The following is a 24,250-nucleotide window of genomic DNA, read 5'->3' as shown; positions in this document are numbered from 1 at the left end:
TAGTCAAAGGACCACTAAACAAAACCATAGTCTTGCACCCTCTTATTGTGAGGCAGTTACTTTGCATTGGGTAAAGTAAACCTAGAGGTATTGAGATGATTCTTAACATCTGCACAGTGCAATCAGCTTTTAAATTAGTTCTGCATTTGGGACTTGTATTTTAAAGCCTCAAACAATGGTTTGAGTATGAGCATGTATTGTGAAACCATTTTAGACTCCAAAGTTGTAGAATTTCATATGACTTTTCTGAGTTCCTCACTCCTCTGAAAATGACCAAACTATATCTGTGTGATGTTGTTTTTTTGAATGTTTTTCTGGTCATTCAACCTTAAGTTTTCTATCCCACAAGGACTTTATTAAATACTGCCTACAGAATATAAAATGTTGGATTTGGTGACTGTTTGATGCACTATGTATTTGCTGCATGACACAATCAATCGTTGTGGAGCGTTTTTTCTCTCTGCACAGTGTGTATCATTAGTTAAAGCCTCAAAGGTGTGCATAAATCTAATGCGTGTGGGTGGATGTAACAGCTTGTGGAAGTGGGAGCATGTGAAAGCCACAATTTCACAGCCTGCACCGTGTTCATTCCGCGGCCCTTCTCTGCAGAGCATGTTTCCTCCCTGGAGCGGATGTGAAGGCCGGGCACTGTGCCCCCACTGTGAGTACCAGCCAAGGCGGCCGTGAGCGCAAGGGGCTCGTGTGCCCTGGACGAGGCACCGAAAACTTTTAATGGAGTGCACGCAGGGCCGCTCCAGTGCCTGCTACCTTCCTGAACTTCCGGGCGGGGCTCTGACCTTCGCGGCTCCAGCCGGGCCGGGCTGGCCGCGCTGCTCCGAGACCCCTCGACGTGCGCCGGGACCCACTTGGGCCCGAGCGCCATCGGGGTGGGGCCGGCCGGGGCTGTCCGCGGCGGGCCCCGCTGGCCCCGCCTTCAGAGCCTCCGCCCGGGCCCGCGCGGAGGCTGCTGAGAGGAGGCGGCTGCTCTCGCCTGGTTGGGTACCCCCATTCCGTCCCGGCTCGGGCCGTTCCGCCGCGGGGACCCACCCGCCGGTTCCGGGGACCGTGCCAGGGCCCAGCGGCGTCCGCACCGCACCGCAAACTACAACTCCCGCCGGGCACCGCGCGGATGGGCGCAGGCGCGGAGGCGGCGCGGGCGGCCGAGCGAAGCGCGCGGCGATTGGCCGCGCCGGCGGGGGGCGGGGTGCGCACGGTGACGGCAGGAAGGAGTGGGGACAAATGGCGGAGAGATGGTCCCAGGGCCCGTCCCGAGCGCGGCGATAATCCCGGCGCGGAGGAAGCGGCGTCGGAGGAGGCGGCGCCGGGGGCCCTGACGCCCGCGACACCCCGAGAGGGTCCCGCTGCCGGAGGGGCGGAGGCGTCCCGCAGGCTGAGCGCCTTTCGCAGGCGGCGCTTCGGCGGCCCGAACCCGCGGCCGGAGCCACATCGGCCGGGCCCGCGCCCGGCACCCGCCGCCACCGCTGACGCCGAGGTGGGTGCCGGGTAAGGGGGCGGCGGGGGCCGTGCGGGCCGCGGAGCGGGCCTCGCGCCCTGCGGGCGGGAGCCGCCGCCGCGACCCCCGGCGCTGTCCCGCCTGGAGGGGCGTGTGGGGCCGCCGCCCCCAGCCCGGCGCGAAGTTGTGGGGGGAGTTCGCTCGGGGGTGAAGTGCGGGCTGGGACGGGGGTGGTGCGGCTCCGCGGGCCGCGCCGCTTGGCCGGGCCGCGGCTGCCCCGGGCACTTGTGTAATGTGGGCCGGTGGTGCGGCGGGGCGGGGGAGGCGGCCGGGCGGGAGGGGAAATGACATCAGGGAGCGGTGGGGTGACCCGGTTCCGCTCGCACCCCCCCGCCGCAGGGGGAGGGAGGAAAAAAGAAACTGTCACCGTGGGATTTCATCAGCTCCTTCTGCCTCCGTGCATTTAACCTATTTTTCTTTCATTTGATTATGTAAGAGGAGCGGTGTAGAGAGGAGCGATGAGTAGGGGTGGCTGATGGGCTTCCTGGGGAATTACCGGGTTTTTTGTCTCCAGCTGATCCGCCGAGTTAGCGCTGGGAAATGCGGGAGAGCCGTGCTTCGGGTTTTTACATGCGTTTATGTTGCTTGCGCTGCTCCAAATGGTGCAGCACAATGCAGGAGAGGGAGGCAGGGAGTGGAAACAGAGTAAAATTGACCAGGTGTTTTACTTCTCTCTGAGCGAAAAATCAAGAGACTATTGTAAGTAAAGAGTAAAAATCCTGTTCTTTGGATGCTCTTGTGTAAGGGGGCACCTCATTATGTCCTTAAATTTAATCTCAATCTAAGATAGGAGTTTATAGAATATTTATATTTTCCTAATACTCATCTTTTATCCTATGCACATCATATTGATGATTTGGGCTTGATGTTTTGATTTAAATCTTCTTATGAGATGATCTTAATAATAAAATTTATAAATAAGAAAATGCGGTTCTACTTTTTGCAGATTAATTTTTTTTTGACTACAGGAATCTTCTCTTTAGAACTACAAGCCGTAATTTAAATTTACCATTATCCTTGCACAGGTTGGGAATGTAGTATCAAAAATACTTGTTTGAGTACTTTTTATAATACTTACTGTAAGTAATACTTATTAGAGTCCTGAGGTTTTAGGGGAGGAAAATGTGCTAGTGGTGAGTGAAACATTTTTTTCTTTCCTCTAAGTTGTTAGAAACTGAGTTATTAATTAATAAATATTTTACTTTAGTTTCTATAGCTCAAAAACCTGGCCTTAATGTCTAAAATATTTTGGTTGCTATTTGCTATCTAAAGTACGTGTGAATAGAAAACAGAAAATTTGAGGTACCTACAGGTGAGGAAAAAAAGCAGTTTTGCAGTGATGTGTGTGGGGAAAAGAGGAGATGGGGTTAAAGAGCACTGTCTCCTAGGAGCCAGGAGCCCTCTGCAGAGTGGGCTTTTGCAGCAGAGTTCCGCTTAGCAGATAAGCACTTGCCTTTATCTTCCTTTGGCTGGATTGCTGGGGAGAAGAGCCTTTCCCAAAATCGGTGTTCCTGTAGCTCTTCTGCATTGCATCACCATCAAACTGGTAAACTTCCGAAGTTCAAATTTGATTGTTTTAATTCGCTCTAAAAAATTTTCTCCATGGATTTTCTTGCCATGAATTACTTGGTTCCTATGATAAGTGAAGGTTGGCCTGGTCTAATAGAGGGAGACTATTATTAGTGAGACAGTCTTGCTTAGAATGAAGTGGTAGAGGGACATTTCTGGAAAGCAGTCTGGCAATTTTGGCAGAAGCGAGACTGACACTTCAGGTTAAGAAACTGTGAGTGTTGAGATGAAAACTAAAAGAGGAATGACATGTATCACATATTTGGGGAGTAATAAAAACAGTTGTATTGAGCAAACAGATCATGATAAGTTCAATAAAAATATTTTAACTACCATTTTTCATATACTTTATATGAAGTTAGTTAACACTTCAAAAGTTAGATTTCTTTGATTCTGTAGCTTAAATAACAGTCCTTTTTAATAGACTTTTTTCCAGTATGGAGAAGAATTCCAAAGAGAAAGATGGACTTGATTAGATTCAGGTTGACTATAAAGAATTGCAATTTTCTGTCCATGTTTGGGCCAAAAAGAGAAATAGTGGTTCACAAAGCAGATATGAGGGTTTGGGGTTTATGTTGTCATTTGTCCAGTAGTTTAAGTATTTGTTTTTGGGTAAAAATCCCCCAGGTGGTCTGTTTTCCTTCTTGATAAACAAAACTAGAAAAAAAAATACACATGCAAGAAACTCTTGTATGTGTTCCTGTTTAATCTGTTGATTTTGCACTTCAGTTTTTCTGAGCAAGCTGTGATGTGGTTGTGCCTGTGAGGTCAGTGAATGGTTTACACTGTCCTGCTTGAGGTGTCCCACTTGTTCTTGGAAGTGGATTGAGCAATGTCTCTGTTCCTCTCCCTTGCTGAATCAGATTTACTCGTGGGGGATTGCTATACACTTGTCCTGACCAGGACTGATGTGGATGGCAGAAACCACATCATGTTACCAAGTAAAATACTAGCTAAGTGAGTCTGAGTGTGAGAGAAGAGCATGGGATGGAGTTGTCATCATTGTGATTAATTAGTACTTAAAATACATCTACAGCAATGTGAAATATTCTGGCAGTTTTTGTATTTAACTGGGAAGAGGTTTTTTATGCCATGCTGTGCTACTGGACTCTTGGAGGGGGCTGGCTGCGTGTTCAGATGTGGTGAAAATTCTGCTGAGTTGTTTCATGATGTTTTATGGCAGGCAGTGCCTTCTATGCTTGAAAATATAAAATTAGAGCAAAGCAGTACCATTCTTAGAAGATTTTTTTGTAAGGATTCATTGTGCCATTGGTTTATAAATATGCAAACTGAACTAAAGCAACTGAATTTCTATTTGTTTTCATGGATGCTTAATGCAGAACCTTTTGCTGTAACGACAGTTACATGTGAATGAGTGAGTCTGGAAAGAAGCTGATGATGGATCTGTTGCTTGTGTGCAGTGTACATGCCTGGTGCTTGTAGGCCCAATAAAGGGTGGAAGTAACAATCATTTGTAGTGGAAGGTTGCTGAATTGATGTTTCTTCTTTCATTCATAACAGAGAATATGAAACAGGAGCCAAAATGACATCCCGATTTGGAAAGACCTACAGCCGGAAAGGGGGAAATGGCAGTTCCAAGTTTGACGAAGTGTTTTCCAACAAACGGACCACCCTTAGTACAAAATGGGGAGAAACCACCTTCATGGCCAAATTAGGACAGAAGAGGCCCAGTGTCAAACCAGATATTTCTGAAGTTCCTAAGAAGCCCAAAGTTGAAGATGAGGTAACAGAGGATCCATTTGGATTTGACAGTGATGAAGAATCTCTTCCTGTGTCTTCAAAGAATGTGTCACAGGCTAAAAGCTCCTCTCAGCTGGAATCTGGTGAAGCTGCTCAGTCTGAGGACTTCACTCCTCTAATTGAAGCAAACAGCAGAATTAATCAGCCAGACAGTGGAGAAAATGTTGCTTCCAGCAAGTGCATACCTTTTGACAATACTGTTCCTCTCTTGAAAGAAAAGAGCACAAGCAAAAGTGTGGAAGATGGAGAATGCAAGGGCAGCAGTACTAAGCTTGTAACTGCAGGTGTGTTTGCTCAACTGTCCATATACTTGTTTTCCTCTAATTTTTGCTAATCTCCCTGTAGACTTTGTGTTTTCAAGGGGTGGTTAAGTGTTCTGGTAAAACTGTGGGGCAATTCTTAATTGTAAATTATTGTAGAGGATTCTCTGTTTAACTAAAAGCACTGTGAGGCGTTCTGCATTTTACACACTGCTCTGAGGTCTTTGGCACTGTAATCCATGTGTCCACAGACAGTGGTACAGTGCTTTAGCTTCAGTGCAATATGTTAGTCCAGTTATTGTGCAAGATGGAATAATAACATTCCTTTTCTAAAATTGCTGAGTGCATTTGTGATTTTTAAACATGTATTTTGAATAGTGATTAGTTAGGTAGTAGAATTTAATGTGGGTATGTGTTTGCGTTGATGAAGGTGCAGATACAGCTTAGGCCATGCTTTGTTTCATTATTTGGGCGGAAAAAGTACTTTTCTGAATTTCTGAACAGAAACTTCTCTGAACTTTCTGAACAGAAAAAAACATTTTCTGTTTGTAATTAGCACAAGTATATCAGTGTGTACATGAAAAACTTAAGACTTGTGAAACTGCATTCTGTCAGACTTCTTTTGGAGGTGTTTTTGGGCTCTGGAGTGTTTCTAAGATAGCTTAATACTTTTCAGAGGGGAGTTCACAGGGCCCATGGAGCCGAACATCACTGTAATTTTCTTAAAGTCATTCTTGGAAAAGATCAGATGTTGTTATATCTCATGAGAGGCTTCTGTATAATGAGCTGATTAAACCACAGCTTCTATAATTGGGTAGAAGATCACATTAGATGAACCTAGATGAAGATGACACCTCCTGACTTGCTCTGGGTTATCAGAATCAATTTTAATGAGAAGAACTTACATAACTTTCATTTCTCAAATATAGTTAACCCAGGGATTAGAAATTTGAGTGGACTTGTTCAGTTGTTAATGCAGTAAACATGAAGATACTGAATAGTAGAAGATAGTCACAGTTCAGTTATTTTTAATATATATGTTAGGGATCTAATTCAAGAAAACCCAGGAAGTGCTGATTTGAGCTGTAGTGTGACAGACATGTTGGTAGAATGTGTAGCTGTCTTTTGATCTTTCTCTTTATTTTTGCTGCTAAAGTATTTCTTGCTTTTATATGATTTTCAGCATCTGTCTTTATGATTCGTCTTCAGACTGGAAATAAAATTTTCAGGATTTTAAAGTTTGAATACAGTTTTCATAAGAAATGGAGTAAGTTTATCCCGCAGTATTTATAAGGGGAAGAAATAGTAATGAGTTTCCTTGGTTGTTAAGGAGAGATTATAGTACAACAGGTTTTACAGTGAAATGGTTTCTTTGTAGATAACCTTTGTCAGAGCAGTATTTTTCAGGTTGGAAAAGAAAGTGAGAGAGAGCTGTGGGGAGAAAATGTGATAGAGCTCTGGAAATTCATAATGTGTAGAAGGCCAAGAGGAGCAGACTTCGGCAGTTTCATTGGTGCTTCCTGATTCCAGTCCTGTGGAAAATAATAAAATACAATATTTAGCACAGAAAAATTTGCTAATTTGGTGCTTATTTAAATTCTAGAACTCCTTTCTAGACAATACGGTGTATATCATAAATACACAGCTCTGAACAGAAGGAAGCTGATGGTGGATAAGTCCATCCAGCTTGTGAGTGTGATGGTGGTCTGAATGCAGAGGGGGAAGTTACTTCAACAACAGTTTACAGGAGGAGTTCTGTTCTGCAAGATTTTCTGAAGCGTTTGTTACTGAATGCAGTTCAGCCAGAAGTAGCGAAGGACAAGGTCTATCTTGATCTGATGGTTCTGTTCTTTCAGAATCTATTACATTCTGTTGACACCCAGTCAAATGAAGATAAAAACCCTTTTCATATCTATTTTCAGAAATTCAGTTCAACTGAGAATGAATCTTTGCTGAGCCTCCTAGGAGGGTCTTTGCTTTCCTTACCCTTATTTAAGGCCTGCAGTCTTAGTGACAGTGTTTCTTTTTGTCAGTTAGTGTAAATAAAACTTGGATGGTTTAAGTTGCTGTTGTGCTTGTGTGTAAACTGATCCAAAATAAATAAAAGTTGTCTCTGAGGACGTTGCTCAGCACACTGAGCAATTAGAGATAGTGGTGTATAGTCAGCCAGTGTAAATGTAGGTACTTCAAAGGCTTCTTTGTTGTAGTGACTGTTGAGTAAAGTTTAATGGGGAGACTCTTTCAAAACTACAGAGCGTTAATTTGATTGATTAGGAGTTGGGTTCTGGAGGAAGAAGGGACTTGAGAGGAATGTAATAGTGTATGTACCTCAACTGCTTATATGTCCTCGCCCGCCTCATAATAATTCCTGGTGACTCGTGAACTCCACCAAGTTCAACCAGATTTGTCCAAAGGGCTTACAGATCCTTGAGACAGCAGGCTTGACAGTTCCTGATGAGGAAAGAAGGGAGTGGGGGCTGGGAGGGGAAGCAGGCAGGTAGAAGAACATTAATATTCCCTGTGTAAGGAAGACTGCAATGTGAGCTCAACCTTAACCCACATACAGCACTGTATCTCTGGTGTGGGAAACTAGGCTGTGTTGGTACTGATGTTGAAGACAGGGCTCATTAATTTGTTTTAAAGTGCAGTTTGTTAGTCCTTGCCCTCATACTGCCTAGGCATTACATGAATAGAGGTCTCAGGACTCCAGAGAGCATAAGCCATCATTGTATCTTAGTTCTTAACGTAGGTGAAGAAGTTAGGCCGAGTTGAAAAATGTGATTTAGCATGGCTGTGCACAAACTGAGGGGTGCAGGTAATTCTGTTCCAATTGTATTATCCTGCCTCAGTGGCCATATCTTTGGGCATTAAAATGAAGGTGATGCAATGTCAGTTAATTTTATCTAATGTTTGGTATTAAAAAGCACTAGATTTGGAGGTTTGTTTTAGTATTTGTGCAGCCATGTTACAGGTTGAGGATCTGTATCTTTTATTTAAAATGGTAGAACTTGCTGGTCTTTTTTTTTTTTAAATAGCCTTTAGCTGGTGCTTGTAACAATTGCGTTTTAAGGGCTTTGAGAAGCTCTTAATGTGGAAAGCTTCTCATAATCTTACCCTAATGTTGCTTGATCAAGACTTAATACTGTCTGAAGAGTGTCTATGAGTAATCCTGTATGTAGCAGGTGATTTGCAGATAGGGGTTTAGGTAAATTTGAAACAACAAAAGATTGTTCAGTAGTAATAGTTACTGTTAGGTCATCCTTGTGAAGGTAGGCAGAACTTGGTAGCTAGAAAGTAACTTGTATGATTAGAAAAATATCACACTGGTAATTAATATAAAGCAAAAATGCAGCTACTTAGAAAATGAGGTTTTTATGAGAGTCTTACGGTAGGATAAGATGAAAATGTGCAGAGCAATATTGGGATTTTTGAAACAGTCTGGTGGGATTTATTTTTTGTTAATTGTTAAAACTTACTCTGTAAGGCGTAAACCCAAATTTCAGTCTATATTCAGCTGCACACAAGCTTTGTATAAAAACATGGCCTGGCAGAGCAAATTTTGTAAGTTTACACTTTTAGAATATTTGTTAGCTTGTAGGTTGTATTAATGTCGTACAAGTTTTCAGATTAAAATTAATGCCAAAGTTTGATGAATTTTAGGAGTTACTATGGCATTTCATAGTTATATTAATGTATCATTATGTTTCACTTTGGACAGCTAGCTTGCCTACTCTGGGTATTTCAGTTTATGGAAATACTTCTGGCATTGTAGTGTGAGTTTGCATTTTGACTCTGGATGCCGTGATCATCTGCTGGCTTTTGCTTATGTGCACAGAGCTGTAACTCAGGCCTTCAGAGGGTCTGGTCCAAGGGGTCCAGATACTCTTCATCAGAGAAAGCATTTGGGTTGAAAGATGTTTCTTACCTCTGCATACTTCATGTTCTGGTTTGTGGACTATGAGAGAATCTTCCTTTTCTGCATTAATTCTGAGTGAAAAAAATAGGTATTTAATCATGCATTAATGGAGAAGTACTTCAGCTGGGCATGGATTAAGTCTGGTTTGTTTTAGAGCCTATGAATTTATTTCTTGAAAATGTGTTTTGCTTGCTGTGGAGAAATAGAATGGCTTAAAATATCTTTTATGATGGCATAGGAACTGTGTCCCTTTCTGCTGTGTTGTAATGTTTAGTACAGATTTTTGTGGTTATTGTGTTGGCAGTGACCTTTGAGGAGACTCTTTAAGATTAAAGAACAAATTATTTTTTTTCCCCCTAACTTTTAAAGGGATAATGAAAACAACTATTCCTCATCTTGTCATTTGTTACTATGTACTCGTATTCAAACAGGTTTTGTTCTGGCAGTAATTTTGCTCCTGGTGCTATAAGGGAGCATTTGTCTGTTGACTGCTGTTTGAGTCCTTTGTTTTTTTAGGTAGTTCTTAATGCCCTCATTTTTCACTTGGTGCCAGTGCACATACGGGTAGCAAATCAAAATGGCAAGTGTAGTTCTTAAGAACTTGTGCTTATGCAGGGCAGGAGCAAAGGGATATGGCTGTGCTCAGCTGCTTGTTGGCCCAAGATGCAGAATGTAGTTGTGGTTGGTTGCTGGAAAAGCACAGAGAGTGCAGAGAGTAAATTGCAGAAAATGGATGCCCTTGAGGAAAGAGATCGTTGAAGTCATCAAGTCTGTTCCTGACATACTATCCTGATAGTACCTCAGTGACTCTGTTTGCAAAGCCTCTGCATCCTGCTTATGTGGGTGGTGAGCCCTATCTTTAGAGTTCAGTTTCAACTTCGCAAGTGCAGGTTTCTTACATAATTGCATTTGATGGCCGGATTGGTCAGGGTATTCCTTTTCAATTGTTTTTGAACTTGTTTTAACGTGGACATTGAAGAGAATAGTTAGGCCAGAGTAATATCTTCCTTCCTCTTCAGAGTTTTTGAGAGTAAATTTTTTACTTTGTGAGAAAGAATTTCAGTGTAGTCATTTTCTGTCCAAAAATGGAGCAGAGGTGGGGGAACCTGAATGAGGCCTGAGCATTTGGCAGTCTTAGGAGACAGCTGGCAGCAGCCATGATTAAAAAGAACTGCAGCTGTGCTTTGGCTGGGTCATAGCATTAAGAAACTGATAGCAGAGAAGGGGAAAGGTCTGCCAGAAAATATGTGCACCCATAGAATTTCAGTGTTACAAGGTTTGTTTGGATGGTAGTAGTTATGATGGGTCTGTGGATAGGTGAGGTTTATCCACAGCTCTCTTCTTTAGTTGCTTTTGGTAAGTTTTCCCCTTTTGAAAATACTCCCTGTGACCTTACACAGATTTTTTTGCTGTATCAGTAGCCCATGTTCAAACTGGTGGGATTATTATTCTTTTTTTTTTTAATCTGCTCCTTCTTTAGTGGTGACTTGTTTTTTCTGGGGTATTTTTCAAAAGTCTGAAATGATTGAAATTCTCAGTGTTTATATTTGTTTGCTAAAATGGCAATACAGAAAAATACCCCAGTGTTCAGGAAAGAATCTGATTTCTGCAACATATTTTTCCTGATGACAGGCCAGTTCATACTATATATGTCCACGTACAGCGTACAAGGCACTTTTACTTTTTTTCTCTTAATATATAATTCTTATAATATATTCTATTAATATATAATATATAAGGAAACAAGACTCTTTCCTGTACAACAGTGAAATTTGCAGTTCATACTTTTAAAATCATTCTTTCTTCATGGCCTTGTACAATGAACAGTTTTTAAAAGGTCATACTTTTGACTGGTTCTTAGTTTTCATGGTTAAAAAGTTGAAATAACTTTGCGCTGAAAACAGTTGGTCAGTGCTTGTGGAAGAAAAAAAACCCTGTTCAGGTGCATGCCTCTCAAGTGGGCCAAAGCATGCAGGTAAGCAGAAACCAGTTGGTAAGGAAGCCATGTCACACTCAAACTGCTGAGCTCTTATTAATTGGATAGAAAAAGTTCAAGTTCAAACTTAGTTCATATTTTCATTTAAGAAACTGCTGCTGTATTAAAGATTTTCAACATATTCATGAGTACTCATGTCTCAATTTAGACTGACTCAGCCTAAGTATATATTTGTTTGGGGTGTGTGAGCCCCTCATGTTGCCCATGACACTTAGTAGTTGTTTATTGCTGGCTTTCTCTTGCTGCTCTGAGCAACAGATTATCTTCTGAACTTGGAGTGAGGAGGAATGTGTCTCTTTCATTGGACTTTCCATGAGAGGTGAGCACATGTGACACTCTCTGACACACTCTGACAACTCTTGTACTACGAAGTGCAGCAGCACCTCTGCCCATTGTGTTTTTCCCCCTGAAGGTTTGCTGGGAAGGCAGTTGTGCTGAGCACTCTCTTTGGTTAGGCCAGGTGCATGTGTATGGATTGATTCGAAGGTGCTGTTGAGACATGCAGTGGCGTACGGTGCAATGAAAGATGAGATACCAGAATATCTAGTGATTGCTAGCCGAAGAACTAGACGAAGAGGGGGTAAGACAATTATGTTATGTTGAAAGCCGTCATGTCATAACATTAAAAATATTGCCTGAGATAAAGGCAAGGGATTAGTTCAGTGAATATTTTCTTCACAAGAGGAAAGGTGGCCATATCATCCTGCATCCCTGTGAAATGCTTCCAGTTCCATTTAAATACAAGGACATTTTAGACAATTGTACACTGGCTGCCAGGTGTACCAGCATGACACTTCTCAGAATGCCTCTGGTAGCACATCTTCGTACTGGAAAAAAGTGTACAGGGAATTACTTGTATGGCTGAAACAGGGGTGCAGTGTTAGAAGCAATAATGCTGTGGGTAAGATTCAGTCTTACCCAGGATGGTCCCAAGGCTCTGGGGGATGTTGTGCCAGCAGCACATTGTGAAAACATTAAAATCTTGTTAGGCTCAGGGAATGAAAATAATGATCTGTTGGAGGTTCTGAACAGTGTGTTACCAGACTGACAGATGCATCCAGGTGATTTGAGAGCAGAAAATGTGTCTGAGCTATCTTCTCTCTCATGTCTCATAGAATAATAGCTAACTGAAATGGAGATGTAGTGTCATTGAGAACTTAGTTAAGACTGTGTAACAAACAAATTCTTTTTTTTTTTTTTTCATATACATTGCATTAGAATTTTGATATTCAGGGTGCTGGAAAAGGAAACAAGACAAGCAAACGATTCTTAAGGAAAATAGTTCTGGCATGGCAGTAAATTAATTCCCATCACTTTAGGGTTTTCTGTGATCTTTTTTCTCGGCAAAAGAGGGTGCCACTTAAAACATCTGCAAAGAGTCAAACAATGTCTGTCCCACCTGCATACAGCCTTGTTGTGAATTCAATTACTTAAGAATTTATAATCATAGCCATGAATGTGGTTCTATAATTTTAGCTGTTTTAGAGATTGCTTGCCATGAAACTGGTATAGGGAGTCAAATCTTCCTGTCTTCTGTTCAAACCTGCTAACAGGCACTGCTTTTCAAGGTATCGTAGGCATTAATGGACACTTAATTCAAATAAATATTGCCCATTTAATAAATTGTGTATTTTGTGTTCATGGGCTTTTTTTTTCCCTGAGTTTTCCAATTCTTCAGTCATAGACAGAAGATGGATCAAAGAATTTCAGTCTGCAATCTTTTCTCCTTACCAATCAAAACATTTAGTTCCCAATGCATATGAAATTTGGTCTCTAATTTGGAAAAAATCATGACTTCTCTGCAGTTCCTGGTTTTCTGACCTAACCAGAGATGACACTGTGTCTCAGTTGGGCTTTCTTCCTGGAAAAGAGGGATGTGATATAAGCACCTTTCCTTTAGCCTGGTCAGCTGCAAGTTGCAGAGTGAAGTGATGTAGCTTTATGCTTGAGAACATTGGTGATGGTGTAATGGAGCCAAAATAAATGTTTCCAAGTGCTCAGGGACATCAGGCAGAGCAGTAGTTCATAATGAGCTTAACAAACTGTTCCCTCCATCCTGTGTTAGTGATCTGTTCCTGAGCTGTAGCCTGTTAATTGTATGTGCCCTCAGGAGCTGGAGGGCTCTGAAGGCCCTGCATACAATTCTTGATGTTTTGTTTTCTTGCCACCAGGTCTTGGTGTCTGTTGGAAGAGAAATCAAGACTGTAAAATTGGCATCATGCCATCTGCCTGCTCTCAATATTTCATTACTTCTGTCTACCTTTAATATTTGCAGTGAATTGTGGCTAATAGTAAAAGAATGTGCACTGTGGCCAGTACTAGAAGAAACATCGTTTGTTGATTTGTGTTCTGTGAATAGTAATCTTCTTTCTCTCAGCATTAAGGTGATGGCTTGTACAGCTACTTACACGGCAGTGAAGGAGCGTAAGGTTTTATGCTGCAACGGCTAAAGAGGACCACGTGCCTTTTGTTTATAGCTTGGAGGATACTTTGCTTGGCTTTAATTAAGAGAGAAAACTAATCTAAAGTTCAGATTAGTAGGGCTAACATGTAACACTGGCAACTCATCCGTGAGTACATAGGAAAAAGTAAGCATTTATGATAATACTTTGACATTGTGGCATGGTTTTTTACCATACCAAGCCTAATACTGATTGTCCTTTTGTGTTCGTCAGTTTTCTCCTAACATCTGTGCTGTTCAACTGGTTTTGATGAAACTCGTGATAAAGGGGTAAAGAGAGCTCTCAAAGATGCAGTGCTGTCACAGGTGTCATCTGTGCCCTTGCCTCCCTGCTGCCTGCATGGTGGGAAGGCAGGTGCTGGTTCCCTAATCCCTGGGAAGGCATCAGTGAGGGCCCAGGAGGCACATGGAGCTGGCACGTGTCACGGTGCGTGATCCACAGCCACAGGCTGGTGTTGAAGAGGCTGCGGAGGATGATGGTTGAGTTGTGGGGCAGCTTTGCCCTGTGAGCTCTGAATCTGCTCAGGGTAGAAATTTACGGTAGGAGACCTTGTTCTCACAGCCCATGATCCTACTCTGAGTAACATAAAAACAGCAAATAAGTTCTGCAGCTCTACCACTGAAGAGTTAGCTAAAACATGTTATGTTTTACTGTAGGCAATTAGTGTTAGACTGTTAACGGTGATTCGGTTTTTACAGAGCTAAAAATGATGTTTGCAGACCTGGAGCCCAGTGACTTAGTCTTGTAAGTTAATGGAAATGAAAGAAGAGTGAAATGGACTAGGTGAGAGGATAGATGGGCTATGGTTGCTTGGTTTTCTTGCCCAAAAGAGTGTTTGATTTCCTAAAGGATTACTTTATTTTATTTTGGATACCATTTTGGTATATACTATACCTTAAGGATCAGTGTATGAACTTTTAGATCTTACAGCTCCAGTATTTGGTTGAGAGAGTTTTTTATCTTTTCTCCAAACCTCAGTGTTTCCCGTGTCAAACTTTCATAGGTACATAAAGAAAAAATGAAGTGTGAGACATTTTCATGACAGAATTGTCAGATGCTGAGCTGAAGGATGTAGGTTTCTTAGCTTTAAAAATATTAATTTTGCTTTTTTAAAAAAAAAAAATCAGGATTTTTGTTTAATTCTACAATTCCATTCTTCATTTTGCCAATGACCTTAAAAATGAAAAGGGAGGAGGTAGTACTGCTACCTGTGGTAGTCATGAGGCATTTACTGTTATTGTTATTGAATGTACAGAATAACATTTGTTCCATCAAACAAGTGAGTGCTTATAGTAAGTGTTTGGTAAAAATAAGATAGGAACACAATATTATCTTTACATGCATCTAGTCTAATCCATATCAGTATAGATACATATTTGTTACTTGTTTTAAGGTTTGTTCCTGAAAAGCGGTGGGCTTTTGAGGACTGTTACATTCCTGCCGTTTGAGTGTTTGCATGTATTTATATATATTATAGAAGAGTGTAAACTTTGTCTTATGTAGGTTTACTATCGTATTGTCTGAACTTGAAATTTTATCTCTAGTGGTAACTTTACTAAGGTTGCTTGGAAAAACAGTCATCATCACTTACAGTTTTACAAATTTAGTAATATGCATCTTTGTGTATGTGAAAACATCTTGTGTTTTGTGGGAAAGAGTGGAAGTTTTAATTTGGCTTTGTTTTTTTAAATTCATCAGCAATGCTGAAGACCTCTCTGTCTTGTTAAGTGACATAAACTCGAGCATAAAATAAAGCAATTTTTAGCAATTTAAACAGAAAATAAATCATTATTACCACAAAACATTGTTATGGTTCCTAGGTATAAAGTGTTTGTACTTGGGATGGGGAGCTATATGCTGTTGCTGATTTTAAATTACTTGGGGGAATTATTCTGGTATTTGAGCCCCAAAAGAGACTTATTGCAGTTAAAAATAGGAGAAGTTCCATGCCTCTCTTGGACTACAGAATATCTAGTAATTCACTATTAGTTCCTTTTCTCGTATTTTTTTTCCTACAGTCATGCTAGCTTCTGCTGTAGTAGTTGCTGCCAATAAATGCTGTAATTTTTAAAACCAGGGTTATTGGAATTGCAGTTCCTGTACACCTTTGGGCAATTACAGTGTGATTAGTAGTACTTTCTGGCATTGAAGGTTCAGGCTGACAGCTGTTGACCCAATGATGAGATGAGAACAGTGGCTTGACAAAGGATCCGTAAAGGAAGTATTCCTCTAAATGTCACTTCTCCGTTTTCCAGTAATGCATTGTGATGATCCAGTTTTAAAGCCAGACTTTCTACCTGGTGTACACTTAAGAGTCCAGTGGTTCCATTTTCCATCAACCTTGCTTATTATTGGAGATGGAATACTGCACCTCCCTGGTGTGGTTACTAAGACTTTTGAAGTACTGTGTGTTACTAAAATTTTGGTGTCCCGGAATCAAGGGGCAGGTTAACTGCCACTTTTTTGCTGTTTAGGAGTACCTTGGTGTGCTGTATTAAATTAGCAACTGAAAGGTAAAATTGAGATGCAACACTTAGCTGATATTTAGAGAATTTTCTTAGACCACTGAAGGTTCAAAGCTGTTGATGCATGGGTTACACAAAGGCAGCACAAGTCCTGCTGTGAGCATAAAGAGCTGTTAGTGCTCTTTGCCTTGTAACATTTCTTGGGAGTGTAGTTAGCCAAGCATCAATAAAGCTATTTGACTGGGCTGGAATGGATTTGTTACTTATTAGTCAGCTGAGCTGACTGGAGAAAGTGACTTTGATCACATTGACACATGAGGAGAAACAAGAAGTTCCCTTAGATATGGAACAGTAATGGTGAGGCTGCAAAACAGAGTATTTTAGCAAGGAAATCTGAAAATATTTCAAATTTAATTTGCTGTTTTTCATGTCTAAATGTTGTGGTAGTCTTCAGCTTCACAATAATATTAAACATATGGGAGAAAAGAACATACTGTGCAGTGTCAAACTGCCTCCTTGATTTCTGAAAGTTTCATTTTGGTTGTGCCTCTTGGATTATGGCAAGCATGAGGTTGAAATGGGAACAACAATATTATTTGCATAACACATTGATACTGAAAAATAATTACCAAGATTCCATTGTGGAGATGGCAGGGGGTTAGGCTTCCTTGTTCTTTGAAGAATTCTGTTTTGAGTTTTCTATTTCATACCTTCTGTGAAATGATTTTTTTTATTTCTAGCTCAGTATGTATAACTTCTGTGACAGACTGCACCTGGACTCCAGAAAACTTAGATGCAGTTTTTCAGATATTACTTGTCTTGGTTCCCTGAGGAATTTTAGTGAGGATCAAACCAATTTTCTGCAAAACTGGATTTGGATGCCATTTTTTACTAGAATTTTCAGTACATTAAAATTCTTCTATAAAACATATGTGCATGGATGACATTTAGCTGATGCCATTTTAATTTGAAAATGAGTGAGCCAAAGTCCATGGAGCAGTGCTGATGCTTGTTTCCCTCATCAGGAGGTTGAAATCTTCTGGTCAGTGCTGTGAAACTTCTGTGCCACTTGGGTAAATGGAAACCGATGAAATTTCATGTGGTCAGGACTAGTGCTAAAGAGATACTTTAGCCTTCATTTTACTGATGAGTTTAGGAAGTCTTTGCCTAAAAAAATTTTGAACCTTTGGGGTTGCCTTCTGCCAGTGGAGCCCCTTTTATCACTCTAGTGTTCTGCACGTGTCATCTGAGCACATTCTCTTACAGCATTTCTGTTGTCACTTGGCCCTGTTCCAGTTGCTTGTGTGTTTCCAGTTTATCCCATCATGTGCTGCTCTTCTGTGCACCAAGGTCTTCTGCATTGTCAGTCTTCTTATCTTGCTTCTCCTGGCCCAGGCAGCCATTTCAGTGCCAGTAGTAACGGCAGGCACCTGTGTTCCTGTGCTTCGTGATACTGTCTCAGAAATTTCCAAGAAATTCTTGTCTCCTGGAAATAACCCTCTTGTATTGCTGGGTGTCTGTGCATGTGTTTGATGTCAATAACAGAGGATGGCACATGCAGTTATCGTGAAACTTCAGTACCAAATCCACCAAGCTTTTGTTGGTATTCAGGGAAAACAAAGGGAATGGTTTCCCTACCGGTTTAGAGGACAGCAGGTGGAAGACTTAGTACTTGCATTACTTCTTGGCATTACTATTGTGCAGGTGCTGTCTGGCTGGAAACAAACCTTACAAAAACTGACTTCATATAGTGGAACTTGTTCTCTTGGACAGTGTAAGATGTGAGTGTAGCTGTGGGTTGGAGAAGTACAAGAATAACTTTTGGTAGCAGCTCTTCTTCAGAGATGCAGAAATTCATAAACCTGAATTTCAGAAGTGAGAAAATTAAAATTTGTGATGAGAGTTGCATTTTCTGCATTTTTTTGGAAGTCCAGATATTTTCATTTGAAGCAGGAAAATGAAGTGACAGTTGAAGGTGTTTGCTGTTTTATTCAGTGTACAAGAAGGAAATTATTTTCTTACATAATAAGAGAATTTGTAGATGTTCTTTATCTATATTTATTCACTGTAAGTCACTTGCGTGTGAAACTTCAGTAATTGTCTTTTCTGAAGATTTCACCACAGATTTTCTCTTTTTTTGTGTAATTTGCCTTGGTAAATAAGGGTTTTACCACTGTCTTTTACATGATGCGTGTATTTTCAGAGTGACGCTTCAAGGTGTTTTTTATGGTAGAAATTGGATAAACACCTCTAATGGTTTTTTGTCAATGATTACTGAATATTTTTTTTTGTATTGTAACTTTCTAAAGTTGCCCACATGGGCGACTATTTTTTTTTTTACTATTTCATTTTAGTAATAAATATATCTTTTCTTGTAGATAAAATCCAGAACTTGAAGGAAGATAATGGGAACAGTTATTTCATCTATGACAGTGCTGGAGACAGTAATAAAACCAATGCTGAGACCACAGACGCTTCTGGATGCAACACTGAAGCCAAGGACTTGCCTGATTCTTGGGATTCCCATGTTGGAAAAACAACAGATTCTCCATCAGAAACATCTCAGACCAAGGGGCCACTAAGAACTCACTTGTATGAATGGGAGGATGAAACTGAAGACACCAGAACTGGAGAGTATATATTAGCTTTTGACAATGAACATCTCTCAGAGGTGAAGAGTAAGGATGAGGAGTGTGATAAAGAAGATAGTGAAAATCCAAAGGAAGCCATTAGTGAAGAACTTGTGCAAACTATACCTAGGCCAAGCAACTGTAGGACATACTGTCGATCCAACAAAGCAAAACTGCAGGGGGCAACCAATTTTGACAAGCTGATGGATGGCACTAGTCAGTCTTTATCCAAAGCAAATAATGAGTCAAATAATGATGGTCTGAACCCAGGAAAAAAAGTTTCTTTAAGTAGTGGGACCAGTTTTAGAGGGACGGTTGGACGGACTAGAGACTACACTGTTCTCCACCCATCTTGCTTGTCAGTTTGCAATGTCACCATCCAGGATACCATGGAGCGCATGGATGAATTCACCTCAGCAGCCCCGACTGACCTGGGTGAAGCTGGGCGCTTAAGGAAAAAAGCAGACATTGCCACCACAAAAACTACAACCAGGTTCCGACCAAGCAATACCAAATCCAAGAAGGATGTCAAATTAGAATTTTTTGGGTTTGATGATCAAGATGAGGGAGGGGGAGATGAAGGTGCCTCTAGAAGTTCTGGGAGTTCCAATTATAAAATCAAGTACTTTGGGTTTGATGACTTAAGTGAAAGCGAGGACGAAGATGAAGAGTGGCAGGTAGCAGAAAGGAAAGCCAACAAAAAGCGAAGTAGAACTGTACCATCTGCTTCACTACAGTCAACCTCTGATGGCAGTGAAAACTGTTCCCAGGATAGCCAGCTCAGCACTAATGCAGGTCAGTAGAACTCTTACAGAGTACATGAGTGACATTTAATTTTAATTGACTTCAATATTTTGTTCTTTTTGCAGTGTACATAAGAATTCGTCAAACAATACCGCTGATTTGGAAACCTAACAGTTAAACTCATTTGAAATCTAACAGTTAAACTCACTTCTCCTGTGGTCTTTTTTGGTGTTTCGTATCTCTCTTGAAGTGTGCTTTATACCCCTTGATCTCTTGCCAGAGGTAGAGGTTTTTTCCTTTTTCCACAGAAGATTTGTACCTTTTTGGTGTGTTGAGCATAAGTATCTATGCCTGGAAGGCAGGTATCCTCCCACAGAGCCTCCAGATCAGCCCACAATTACAGAGCTGAGTGCGCACATTTAAGTAGCTCTTAAGAAATGGGAATGAAAAAGAAAAAGATATTTTTTCTGCTTTTGAATGTGTTTGTAGGCAGTTTGGACCTTTCTCAAGTTCCATCTTATCTGAGGATGCATGACTCGAAGGAGAGGCTGTGGGTACCTATGGAGTGCCAGTCAGATAACTGGCGTTGGGAGAGCCTCTGCATATTTGTGTCTGCTCTTGTTTTCAGTTTTTAGTTATCTCCTTCTGTACAGGTTGGGAGCGGGGTGTGTGTGTACTCACACACGTGGCAGCTGCTGAGCAAGTTCTGGTGGTTAAAATCCTTTGCAAAATCAGACTTGCTTGGTGGCTGGTTGGGTCCTGTGTGTTGGTGAAGAACAAAAGGAATAACTTTGGCGGAAGGTTGCTTTTAACTCTTTAGTTTTGAAAGTCTTATGCCAAAGAATCACTTGTGTGGGAATAAATATTTCAAAACACTGCTACTGTTCTACAGAACATTTTGGTCCTCCATTTTGGAGCATGAAGCATGAGAAGTTCTACTGACTCGCTGAAGTTGTTACATTTTAAGACTTGGGCCAGATGGGTTTCATTGTGATAGGGAGAAAGGGTTTCAATCTAGCCTTGCAAATGTTGGAGAAGCTGGGATTTTTTTTTTTCCCTACAAATAGCTCCTGATAATATAATCCAGAAATAAAATTTCAGAGGAAAAAATGTTAATTTCTCTGTTCTAATTATAGCTGTTTCTAAAACCAGAATTTTCTGTAATCAAAAGTTAATGTCACTGCTAGGGTATTTTTGTGGATTTGAAAGGAACAAATGGATACTGATATTGTACGAGAAGATTGTGTTTTCAAACAAAAAAGGACATGTTTTGTTTTCATAAAATTTACTTATGATGAGACACTTGGGTTCCAGCCTCGTTGGCAAATTTATCTTAACCATTAAATGGTTTATCTTACAGGGCTGCTTAAGAAGTACTCTTAGTCCTGGTCTCTAATGAGTCTTTGTTCAGCCATTTATTCCAAGGAAAAAATTTGCTTGTACAGTTAATGCAGCTGAGATGCTGACCCATCAGATTATCCTTTTAGCTACTGTCCTCAGAAGTCTCAAAATATCTACACTTTGCATTTGGCACTGCATTCACCAAGCAGGCCTTTATACTCCCAGGTATCACAGATGGTTTCTCTGAAATATTTTCCTGAGATTTCCATGGCACAGGGAGATGTAAATTTGTGCTTTGTTAGTTCTTAATGCACTTCTCCACTTCAGGTAAGAGGTAGCTCTCAGTCCCTCTGCTGGGAGGTGCTTCCCCTTTATTTTGCATCTCCTTTGCTCATTTGATTCTTATTTTGTGCTACCATTGGCAGGTGAGATTTGACTTGGCATGTTTTTTTCTGAAATTTGAAAGGGTGATGTTCTGTAGCATAGATTATGAAAATAGAAAGTCTGATGCTGCCCTAAAATTTGAGGGACTCCTTGCTAAAGTTCACACTATTTTCTCTCAGACCTTTGTGTATTTTGAGTGTCATGATTGCTCAGAAAAATCATGATGAAGAATCCTTAAATATAGTGATGCTGAGCCTGAGAATTTCTCAAGAACTTGTAGATCTAAGCCTGAAGTTGCAGTAAAATGTGACATTGCTCTAAGGTGTTGTCTTTGCATACTGGAAAAATGGACTTCTGTATCCATGAAAAATGCCAGCTTTGACTCCAAGCCTGAGAGACAGCTTTCAGAACATCTTGCACAATAAAACACTGTCCTGAAATGATGAACAGTACTGAGACATGCTAATGCTACCTGAGTTCTGTATGTGCTCTTCTTTCTTTGTACTAATTAGTAAATACCCAGATGAAAATCCAGTGCTCCTGTTCCAGGTGACAGGGGAAATACTGGACTGCCTCTCTGAATTTCAGCTCTGGAAAATCCCAAGACTGATTTTGGTTTTCTGTGCATAAAGAATGTTACATAGCATAATCAGTTTTTCAAGAAGCTTGATGCTTTTGATGCATTCTGTCATGGCCTTACTTAGCCATAATACTGATTTTGTTACTTGCCATAATCTAGGTGTATTTTTATGAAACATATTTTAGAACCTTAATTTAAAACATCTGAAAGAGATTTTATAATGGAACATTATAAAGGCTATTCTTTCTAGTCCCTCTGTTCACAGAGAGGAAAGTAAGTTTAACAATACATACTTAAATGTTTCTACAAATTAAATTTAAGAAAGCGCAAAGACTACAGGAATGGTATTGTTAGTGCAGAAAAAATTGCTAAACAGATAAATTCAGTTTTGGTTAGACTGTCTTTTATTATAAAACATTTTCTGTTGTTCACTTCCATGATAGTCTTTTCTGCTGAAGTGGTTAAAAACCACAAAAAAACCTCAAACAAAAACGAAGCAAATAAAACCCCCAACTCTGAAAAAAAACTCCACCTTTTAAATTCCTAGATGCTGTTACCATATGTATCTTTTTAATGAAAATACTTCATAACTTTATTTGCCTTAGATTTTTGCCGATGTGTTGATTTCTAGTAAAAGTTTACTTTCTATTTTGCCATTGCAATCTAAAATTCTCTCAAATTCCTCTGAAAATACTTCAGATTCAGTGAAGCAAAAGCCCCTTTGGCTTTTGAGCCTCCCAGCTGGATTCTGCCAGAATTCCAGGGGTTAAAAGTACTGGTGAGATTTTCCTAGATTTGAAACATTGCTTTTGTCATTTCAGTAGCCAGAGTACAGGATGACTCCAGTGAGGAGAAGCTTTTAATACTGGAAGACAGTGATTGACTTGACTGTAATAATCAATGGGGAGTTGTATCCAAGAGAAATCTGTATTGCAGCTTCGTCATTTTCTTTGTAAATCAGTTCTCATATACAGCTTAACCTTTGTGTCATTGATTCATTTGTCCTTCCAGTGATCAAGATGAGATTCCTGTAATCTTTTTAGGTAATGTAGCTTTTGTATATCAGCATCCAGCACTCGGCTCAGTTCTGGTGAGCCAACTTGCCCTATTTCTTTTTTTTTAATTCCTTTGCATCTTCTCAAAAACTGAGTCACCTTCATTGGGTAAATATTTTAAGCCAGTTAGAACTACATCAAAGTTGTCAAAGGCAGAGTCCTGTTTGGACTTCAAAACCTTTTGCAGAATTACCCTGAGACACTAAAACAAAACTACGTTGTTGTTCCTGAGGAAATTTACTGTAGTTGTTGCCTTAGTTGGTCTCTGAACATCTTTCCAAGAGAGACAAATTATCTTAAAGATTATAAATGCCTTGAAAATGGTTGGACAGAGGAGAAAAGGCCTTAGATGCTGCCATACTAAGAAAAAGGTCAATATGATAAATTTCTCTGTGAGGTGGAAAAGCCCCCCTTAAGAAGCCATACAGGAGAGAGCCAGTGGAAATCAAGCTTCAGTAGGGTCACTGAAGTGACCTACTGCTTAACAAACTACTTGTGTGTTTGCCTCACTCACTTAATGCTAGCAAAAGATTTCTCCCCCAGACCCTGTTTAGTTTAGATTTAAAAGTCTGCTAAGATAATGTATGCAGAATGCTTTTAGGGTACCTAGAAGGCATCCAAAAGCACTGCTCAAATAGAAGCATTCCAGGTAATCGTACAGAGCTAGTATGTGTTCAATGTCTTAGCAACATCAGAAAATGCAGAATTCCTGTTGTAAGTAGGAGCTGAAATGTTTTTATCAAGAAGTTTCTTTGAGTTTATAGTCACCTAATTAAAATGGTATAGTTCAGAATCTCATAGGAGTAGAATTCAAACAAGGAAACTTAAGATGATAGTTTAAATTGTGGCTTAGTTGGTCCAAAGCATTGTTAATCATTATTGAAGGCAATGCCATGTCCAAATCTTAGCACAGAGTGCAAGCTACTGTTCTCATTTCATGGGTGAAACATTTTGTGTTTCTAGAGTGACTTCCATATTTGTCATGGCTGTGGTCAAGTAAATTACTTTTTAGCTTTCAATCTACAATAGGAGGGTCCAGTTCTCTTGGTTTGACTTTCTTTGAGAATTACATTCAGGTCCTGACTTCTTCAGAAATGTTTCAGGATTTATAAGGATGTATATCAGAGCAATTTGATTTTACTCCTTAAATTGGCTTCAGCAAAAGTTAAGTTGTCTTTTACATAGATTTGGAAGTAGTTTTGCTTTATTTAAGTTAATGGAAATTGGACTGTAGTATTTTCCTCAGTTACACTAATTTTATCAAACATCTTTTAAAGTCACTTGTCAGAGGGGCTGTTGATGCTGTGTTTTTAGGCTCTTGTGCTCACATGACATAATTACACTGAAGAACCAGTGGGATAGAATGTGAGAAGCTGGTTCCAGGAGGTGCCTCGCAGCAGGCATGCTGCCAGTCCTGGTGCTGCCAAGCCTGTTGAAATTTATTGCAATTTGGGAAACTGTGGAGCTTTATTTTAAGAATGCTTCTATTCCTCAGATCAGTTTTGTATCCTTGAGAATGCCATTAGAAGTCTCGTTACCTTTGCCTTTGCTTGCCTTGTTACCCAGCTTGGCTA

At 40.4% G+C, this 24,250-nt stretch overlaps 1 protein-coding gene across 4 annotated transcripts in view; it reads left to right on the top strand.

Moving 5' to 3' along the window:
* The first annotated feature begins 1,223 nt into the window (after positions 1-1,223).
* Positions 1,224-24,250, top strand: part of WAPL (WAPL cohesin release factor) — a 65,078-nt gene continuing 42,051 nt past the window's right edge. Inside the window, exons 1-3 of one of the 4 annotated variants that reach the window (XM_005520441.3) lie at positions 1,224-1,492; positions 4,604-5,127; positions 18,321-19,367. In XM_005520441.3, coding sequence (XP_005520498.1) covers positions 4,626-5,127; positions 18,321-19,367 — 1,549 coding nt within the window. In that variant the 5' untranslated portion in view covers positions 1,224-1,492; positions 4,604-4,625. Of the gene's footprint in view, positions 1,493-1,970; positions 2,213-2,916; positions 3,060-4,603; positions 5,128-18,320; positions 19,368-24,250 lie in introns of those variants that run through there. The other 3 variants (XM_088060069.1, XM_088060068.1, XM_014250291.2) reach the window with 3 other exon arrangements.

The sequence above is a fragment of the Pseudopodoces humilis genome, chromosome 9 (genome assembly GCF_049639895.1).
Source record: "Pseudopodoces humilis isolate 2021_Gansu_Grassland_sample_001 chromosome 9, ASM4963989v1, whole genome shotgun sequence".
Lineage (NCBI taxonomy): Eukaryota > Metazoa > Chordata > Aves > Passeriformes > Paridae > Pseudopodoces > Pseudopodoces humilis.
The sequence above is the reverse complement of the archived record's forward strand: the minus strand, read 5'-3'. Positions and strand labels throughout refer to the sequence as shown.